The sequence below is a fragment of the Mixophyes fleayi genome, chromosome 1 (assembly GCF_038048845.1).
Source record: "Mixophyes fleayi isolate aMixFle1 chromosome 1, aMixFle1.hap1, whole genome shotgun sequence".
Classification (NCBI taxonomy): domain Eukaryota; kingdom Metazoa; phylum Chordata; class Amphibia; order Anura; family Limnodynastidae; genus Mixophyes; species Mixophyes fleayi.
In genome coordinates this window covers 210,502,550-210,510,928 of record NC_134402.1, presented here as the reverse complement: position 1 = coordinate 210,510,928, position 8,379 = coordinate 210,502,550, and the positions used below count along the sequence as shown (strand labels likewise).

Genomic DNA, 8,379 nt, shown 5'->3' with positions numbered 1-8,379 from the left:
CCTGGAGGACCCTCTTTCCCCCCCCCCCCCTGTCCCCCTCTCGCTCCCTCCTCTCCCCTCTGGGGGTCTCCCTGTCATCCGTGCCCTCCCTCTTGGGCTCCGTCGTATGCGGACCTTCCCCTCTCCCCTCCCCTGCCCCTAGATGTGCTTTGAGCTCACAGAGTTACTGTGCTTACTGTTTACTGTACTGTGCTGTCTCTCCTCATATTGTAATTTTGTTTGTCCCTGTACGGCGCTACGGACACCTAGTGGCGCCCTATAAATAAAAATTAATAATGATAGAGATATATATATATATGACATAAACAGTGTGTTACATTACATTTATATTTAATAAACGACAGGAAGCATTCCCCTTATATTAGAAATATCAAAGCTAGATCACAAGCCTTGTAGCTAGTCGTAGGTGTTTTAAATATAGATAAGTATCCTGTATTTATATTTTGATACCTTGTTGTTTTAAGCAATCAATATTACTATTGTAAGCCACTTTACATGTCTAGAATGTGGCATGTAGTGTCTAGTTTCACCAGCAGATGTCCCCATCATGCACACTTTCCATCTCCAGTCCTTGTACGATCAAGTGCAAGAGGGAAAAAGCAGCAAAAGACTGCAATTGCAAAGTTTAAACAAAAGCCAAGGTGCACGAATACAGTTGCGCTGCTTGGTTACGCTAATAATCAACATCAGTCTCTACATTTGCTCTTTCCCCTACAACAGGACCTGCCACCAGCGGGAGGATAACTGGACATTACAAGGATCAAACAACCATCCTTTCCTTAAAGTAAGATGATCTATGAGCTGGAGGGGACCCTGTTTGAGCTATCCTGACTTTCAGAACATAAGAAGAAGCACCAATAATATGTGAATTATGGGGGAAACCATTATTTATCGATAATGGTGACAAAATGAATTAACTTATGTGGGCACATTTTATTTTGCATTAAATTAAGGGGGCAATATTATTGTATTATTATACTATGGGGCAATATGACTATAATTATATTAAGAGGACAATAGTATTTCCTTGCTTATTATTTTATGATGGGAAACCAGTTCTAATTACACTTGTGGCACTGCAAGTGCTAGCATGCACATGGGCACAAGTGCATGCTGGCACATGTAATGCCATGTGTGCATTGTAAATGGTGCCTTCATCATAATTATTGCCCCTTTAATATAATAATATATTCATATTGCTCCATAATATAATAATTAATGTTAAGGCGTTATACTACAGGTTTGGCCTTTAATAAATTTGTCTGTTTTGTCAAACCATCCTTTAATAAATCTACCCCTACGTGTTCGATGAACCACGCACCTTGATCCATCCAGCATTTCAACATGGTCTACAGTTTACATCTAATCAGCAACCATGTTCCAACACAGGAATCAATGATGCTGTATTTTCACAGTTTTTTTTCTATTCCAATTGCAAACCACTTTATTTTGTGTTTAGAAATGTACTGACCAGAATTGGTCCTTTGTATATGGCTGACCATAATAACCAGCCTAAAACGATACATATGCAATGGTTTATTCTTTTAATCAATGAAAAAAATAAGACTCTGGAAAGTTCCTTTGAGGTCTTTGTACGTCAACTGAATAGCAGCAATTTAATTATTTGCACGCACATCTGAACTTCAACAGTACTTTCAATAATATGTGTTCTTGCCATTCTTACATTAGCTCTCAATTATTGCATTGTAAATATTGAAATAAACTATATTAATGCTGTAATTATTACCAATAGTTATACTTTTGAGAAACAAAACATATATGGCTTACATATTATTTTTGCCACACTGTTCCTTTTAATTGCTTTACAATATGAAGATAGAATAACATATGCTAACATACTTTTGCACAGACCAGAATTAATAGGAACATTTTCAGATGAGGTTAGAGTAAGTCCCTAAGAGATATCATGGACATATATACACATTAGCACCTTTTGTGCTTGGAATAGCACAATAAGATCAGAGCAAGAGGCAACACTGAAGAAAAAAGAACATGGATTCTAAAATGTATGTAGATGACGGGTGGCTGCTATATGTTACTGAGTAAGGCAGTTTTTCTGCTTTCACTGCCAAAGCTATGAGGGGGAGGGAGAATAAACTTTCACAAATTACAGTCGAAGATCGGAAAAACATTGCCTGGTCTGACAATCTCAAGTTTTGCTGTGACATGCAGCTTGTAGTGTCAGAATTTGGTGTAAACAATATGTATCCATAGATCCATCCTGTCTTGTGTCAACGGTGTAGGCCGGTGGTGGTGGTGTAATGGTGTGGGGTATGTAGACTTGGCACATATTAGGCCCATTAATATCAATTGAGCATTACTTAAATGCACAAACTACCTGAGTATTGTGGCTGACCATGTACATATCTTTCTATCTATCTGTCTACCCATATTATAATGGCTATTCCAGCAGGATAACACATCATGCCACAAAGCACACATCATCTGGCATACATTATCTGAAGCTGGTTCCAGAACATGACAATGAGCACAGTGTACTCCAATGGCCACCAAATCTCAATCCAATAGAGCACTTTTGGGAGGTGGTGGATAGGGAGATTTGCAGCTAAAATGTGCAGCTGACAAATCTGTAGCAACTCCAGTATTCTGTCAAGAAAACATGGGCCAGAATCTCTAAGGAATGTTTCCAGCATCTTGGTGTCCATGCGATGAAGAATTCAGCCTGTTCTGGGGGCAAAAGGGAGTCCTACCCAGTACTAGAAAGGTGTACCTAATAAAGTGCCCACTGAGTGTAGTTACTTTTTGGTAATGAAGTTGTTTTATTTTGCAGATGCAAGACATATGTACTAGAAGTCACACAAATAATGGTGTTAAACATGAAAGCACCACATTTACAAACTGTCACTGATATGTAAATTTAACAACAATAACTTAGCAGTTATGGATTTGCTAATCAGTTGCAATTTTCTTGTGCTCACAGGCACTTGCATATAGAAATACATTTCTCTAGTTTTCATTCATAACATTTGGTAAAGATATGCAATACATGTTTTCCTTCATGAGTATCAACACAGAAGATACCATTTCCTCCTATTGTCTCCCTTTAGAATGCAAGCGCTTATGTGTAGCGTTGTCTACCCTATGTCTCATGCCTGTACCCTATGTCTCCCACACTCTCCGTCCTTCTCTGTTTCCATCTTGTCTTATGCTGAATTGTTTTGTATGCATCCGAATTGTTCCGATAATTGCATCCATGCATTTATTATTCTGTTAATCTGTACCAATTGTTCTTATCTGTATGTACTTATGTAATTGTGTTGTATGCTTTAGCTCCTATGTACAGAGCTGTGAAAGCCTTGTGGAGCCTTATAAATAAAAGATAATAATCTGAATACTCTTTATATCTAAACCAAGCTTGTTCCATTTGTATTTACTGTAACAACATCAATGACTTAAGATAAGGAACAAAGAACACACTGTAAATATTCATTAGTTATGTCGATGTACATTGGTCATCATTACCTGGTAAACCGAACCTTGCAGATCATACACTCATATGGCTTCTCCCCAGTGTGGGTGCGGATATGCCGAGGCAGCTTTCCTGCTCCCTGAATGACTTTCTCACATATTGGGCACTTCTGAAAGGCTTTGGCCCTCATTTTCTTTTCCACTTTCTGACTCCAACCGGGGTAACTACCTGTCCGTTCTTCACCATCCTCATCCTCCTCCTCTTCATGAGGGCCACTACGAAAGTATTTCAAGTAATAGTCCATAATTCCCTCTTCACCTCCATCTTCTGGACCCACCCCGTCCCGCTGAGATGCGCTCATCATGTGCTGCAACAAGGCACTGGCTGTCAGGCTGTCCATTTCATCCAGACATGGTCCTCCAGCCACACCTCCAAGCAATGGTGAGCCTCCTGCGTCCCGTGGTTCAGGCATCCCATCCTGTTTATCCTCTTCTGTGAGGAGTCTGTAATGGCCGTTCTGTGAGGGTACATATGTTTGGTCGTCTTCCCTCTCCTGCCACCTAAGCTGCCCCACTGACCCATTGTTCTGCAAAGAATGGTGGTACCCCTCCTCTAATTTGGGTGATGGCTCTGTTTCTTCAACCAGTGGACATGTGTTGTTAAAAGGACTCCCTTCCTGTCCCTTACTCTGAAAGTACTCCAGATATTCCTGTGCCCGTGCCAAGTTTTGTGGATCACCTAAAGTCTCAAGGTCTCTCTGGCCTAAGAAGGGGCCATCCAAAAGGTCAGCACACACATTCCGGACAGTCCCAATGTCCAGCAAACGTGAGGCATTCAGAATCTCACCCACATTCCCTGCACTGAGTGTTAAGGTGGCTGTGTAAGCAAAGTCAAGAAGAGCAAAGAGGGATTCAGCGGTTACAAAGTCCAACTGATAGACTGTCATTCGCTCAGCTGCTGGACCTGAGGTGAATAGCTGGCGAAAGTAGAGGCTACAGGCAGCAAGAACAGAACGATGCGCAGGGAAATCCCGACCTTGGCAAAGAAGAAGTACATCACATAACTCCCCTCGCTGTCGCTGCTCATTCAGGGCACAGAGAACATCACTACCATGGTCCGGAAACGGGATTCCAATAGGACCATCAACAGAAGATGCCATACTGCTTTATCCCTGCATAAAAGCGAGAAAGGGGGTAAGTATCATTAGAAAAAGGTATCAAACACCAAGATTGTGAAAGTCAAATCGTATGAAATATTTTAATTTGGAAACAAAATTATGAAAAAAACAGACAGAAATGAGTGTGCCAAGTTGCTTTGCAAAGATGATCTGTTAAAATACCTACAGCCTGAATTATATTCAGAGGAAGTTGTTTCAATATTAGAGGCATAAGACACCCATTGTGTAGAATATAATTTGGCAAACATGAAGACTAGTACAGGAAGTACACACAGGTGAGATATGTATCTTTAATTTAGCCACAGTTCCTGGCCTATATCAGACTCCGTTGATCTTGACCTGACAGTGTTCTAGCATGAAAAGGCAAATGTTTTACACAGAAATAAATAAGTGAAAAGACAGCAGTACAGCATGCTCACTGTTGATAGCAAGTCACTTCAATTACAGTGCCATTCTAGTGCTGTGATATCCATCACATCTGCTAGTACAATAAATAGCCAGAGTAAGAAGCTGTAGATTATAAGGATGCCGAGAATGAGCAATACACTGGCTGGCATGGCAAACATTGCTAATAATAAATGTAAACTGTCAAACATGTTTTGGAATGATAAAGAAAATGGCACAGAATATGTTTAGAATATTGATAGACTGTTATAGAAAAATGGTGGGAATTTATTTATATCTTCAATAACCCAAGTTGTACGGTTTTTTTTTTACTTGTGAAAGTTACCTTTGCCTGTCACATCTAGTAACCAGCTGCCCCACCCTGCAATTACAACATTATGTACCCAAGAAATATCTCCCAAAAGGCAAATCAATTACTATTTTATCCCACTTTAATACTTAGCTACCGAGACCTGTGTGTGGCTTAGTACAGTGTCACAAACAACAGCACTGTGACACTAACAAGAACTAGTATGAGATCCCAATGCAGCAGGATAAATACAGCACTCGATTACTGAACCTAAACATGACCTGTCTCATTTATCCGTCTAAATGCTCAACCATGACCTCAACCTCCACAACCCTCTCAACATACTGATTATGTCACGTTGACAACACTCTCTTTTCTAAATATTAACATACTGTTTACCTCAACATGACCTGGCATAGCCCTTCCCCCACAACTCTGCTATTTAGAATGTGTATGACCCGGAATTCCCTCTGCCCTCCTGGTATCACATTCTACTTCCCACTATCACACCTGTGTCTGTATCGGGTCCAGCTGCTCCCCTATAGCAGGGAGGCTCTGAGCTCAGGGACACACACACGGAACAGTCACTGGCAGACTGGCATCTTGCCACCCCCCACCCTCTCTGAGGTGGGGCCTTGTGCTTCCCGCGCATGTGGGGGGCAAGAAGAGAGCCACAGCTATATGGTGGGGGACTATAGTAATAACTGAGCAACTCAAGTGTAAGGGTTCCATTCTGTCACATATAGGATCCATATACATACTGGCATGGTATCCGCAGCTGTGTAAGTGGTCTGTTATGTGACATAACATGCAGCAGAGAGATGTTCAAACGTACATCAAGAGGCTGCATACCCCCCGGTCAGGTAGTATTCCCCCGTTACCCATACAGGTGTTGTTAGTCCATCCTTGTTGTATACACATAACTACAACACGCATCGCAGCACATACTCAAACACACTTAGTACAAAAAAAATATCACAATAATAAGTAAAGATATTTGCGCTTGGACATGCTATGGTTTGCTAAAAGTTAAATAACTGCTAGAGCAAATTAAATCCTGTATATTGATAGTTTAAAATCAAAATGTTTAACATATGTGCGACAGACCCGGCGCAATAATAGAATGGTAGACGCAATAAAACATGACAAGTAGAAATGAGTTCTACGTGAGTTCATCTGCATCTTGGCGATGTGAAATTCTGTATAAATGATAATAGACAAAATATTAGCAGGTGGCTGAAATGTTTTCATTCTCAAAGAAAGGGAAGGGTTAAAGTTCCAGACAAGAAACAGGAACTTTGTATCACAGGGTTGTGAGCACCGCCTTCGCCCTCCCTCTGCCTGTTTCTATTGGATGCCCTATAGTGTATCATAAATAGTCCCACCTTATAGTGCGAGACTGGCGTTGCCTCACACTGCACAGTACCTTGGGATATGCAGTCCAACAGTGCCTCGGCACTTTCAGTGGCGCACCAGTGGAGGAACTACAAGTCCCATATATGTGCAAATCTCTAAATCCCTCCCATATACACACACTGGCCTTCTTGCGCCTGTGCTCAAAGCTGCTTCAACATATGCAGGAAAATGATTTGCAGATGGCGGATGTGCATGTATCACAAAACTGTACCAAAACATATATAGACACACATCAATATATGGGATCTAGGTTCTCTATGTCATGTACAAGCACGTTCTATGTATTGTTATACATCTGAATTGGCATCTCAGTAAAGTTGTGGGACAAAGGCATGCTTTAGTTTGGGCGTTAGTCATGTCATTGGCAAGAGAGCAAAAAAAAAGAATATGCTGTGGCTGCATTGCAACAGGATTCATTATTCCTGTGTTCACCTCCCACAGTGGATGCTTCCAGGAACCGGTGGTACGCCGGTTTGTGAGTTGTGAGTGGTGGGCGGTGCGCAGCTGCCTACCTGCTGCTAGGGAGGTAGCGCTGTGCCGTCACTGCAGTGTGCACAGAATTCTGCGCTGTTGCCGCAGTTCTACTGATCCCTTCCTGGTTTCTGTGAGTACGCGAGGCGGTACTCCCTTTTCTTAAAGGAGAAGCTGTCTGCCTTCAGAATGGTCTACAATACTTTGTGTGCACCCCACTGACAATGAAGACTAATCAGATGATCTGTCCTACTTTGTTGCAACTTGACTGTGTGATTAAAATTTGTGCATGATCAACTTCGTCCTCACTGGTGGGCATTTATTTTGACAAATTCATTTTGAGATCCTCTCCCCCGGTACTCATTCACACTATACATATCACTGTTAAAGTGGTTTCCAGCAACTAATTAATGCTGAACGCTTCACGAGGCTGAAGTTAGCTTCTTTTTCGACCAGCTTCTTCTGCGCTTCTTATTCAGAAAAGCTTATTTTTAAAGGATTAAATCAAGTTGGATCACTGATTTCACATCAGATTAACACTAAAGAGTGTTCCTAATACAAACTACAATAGTATGTAACCTGACCCAACAAGGTTTTGGGCATGAAATCCGGGCAAAGTCACCATATTTTATCATTTTGAATAGGTACCTGTAGTATTGCAAGGGTTGATGTTTTTATTAAAAATTGCAACAAAAATAAATCCAGTATCACTTTGTCCAAGATAAAATAGACTATATACATTATCCAAAGGGTAAAAAGGACCAACATGAACAAAAACTTCACATACCCAATTCTACTACAATCTCATCACAAAACAACTAATACACCACTTCACAAATATAAAAAAAGACAAAAAAGCACAAAACAAATCAAAAACTTTCCACGAGAGAAACATGCCAACTCTTAGCACAATACTTTTCATTACCACAACCCCGCCACCAATCTATAATACCACCCACACATCCTTTACTGTCAGGTAATGAAAGCAAACTTTAAATGTATGTAAACCTTACTAAAAAAAAAAAGGGTTTCCACAAAATCTAATAGTGATAAAACAGGATAGATAGCCAAGAATGGAGAGACTGCCAGGTGTTCGCTACCGCTTAGGGAGGTCTCAACCCCCGCCAAAGTCTACCCCAGCTCGCAGCATCCATCTGGCCCCTCTCCATT

General features: G+C 41.0%; 1 protein-coding gene across 6 annotated transcripts in view; it reads right to left on the bottom strand.

Moving 5' to 3' along the window:
* The window catches only part of ZBTB7A (zinc finger and BTB domain containing 7A), a 115,818-nt gene extending 108,466 nt beyond the window's left edge, over window positions 1-7,352 (bottom strand). The window contains exons 1-2 of one of the 6 annotated variants that reach the window (XM_075204844.1): window positions 7,251-7,352; window positions 3,505-4,622 (exon numbers count right to left, since the gene is read on the bottom strand). In XM_075204844.1, coding sequence (XP_075060945.1) covers window positions 3,505-4,610 — 1,106 coding nt within the window. In that variant the 5' untranslated portion in view covers window positions 4,611-4,622; window positions 7,251-7,352. Of the gene's footprint in view, window positions 1-3,504; window positions 4,623-5,832; window positions 6,265-6,429; window positions 6,633-7,170 lie in introns of those variants that run through there. The other 5 variants (XM_075204845.1, XM_075204847.1, XM_075204843.1 and 2 more) reach the window with 5 other exon arrangements.
* Between the last annotated feature and the right edge of the window lie 1,027 nt (window positions 7,353-8,379).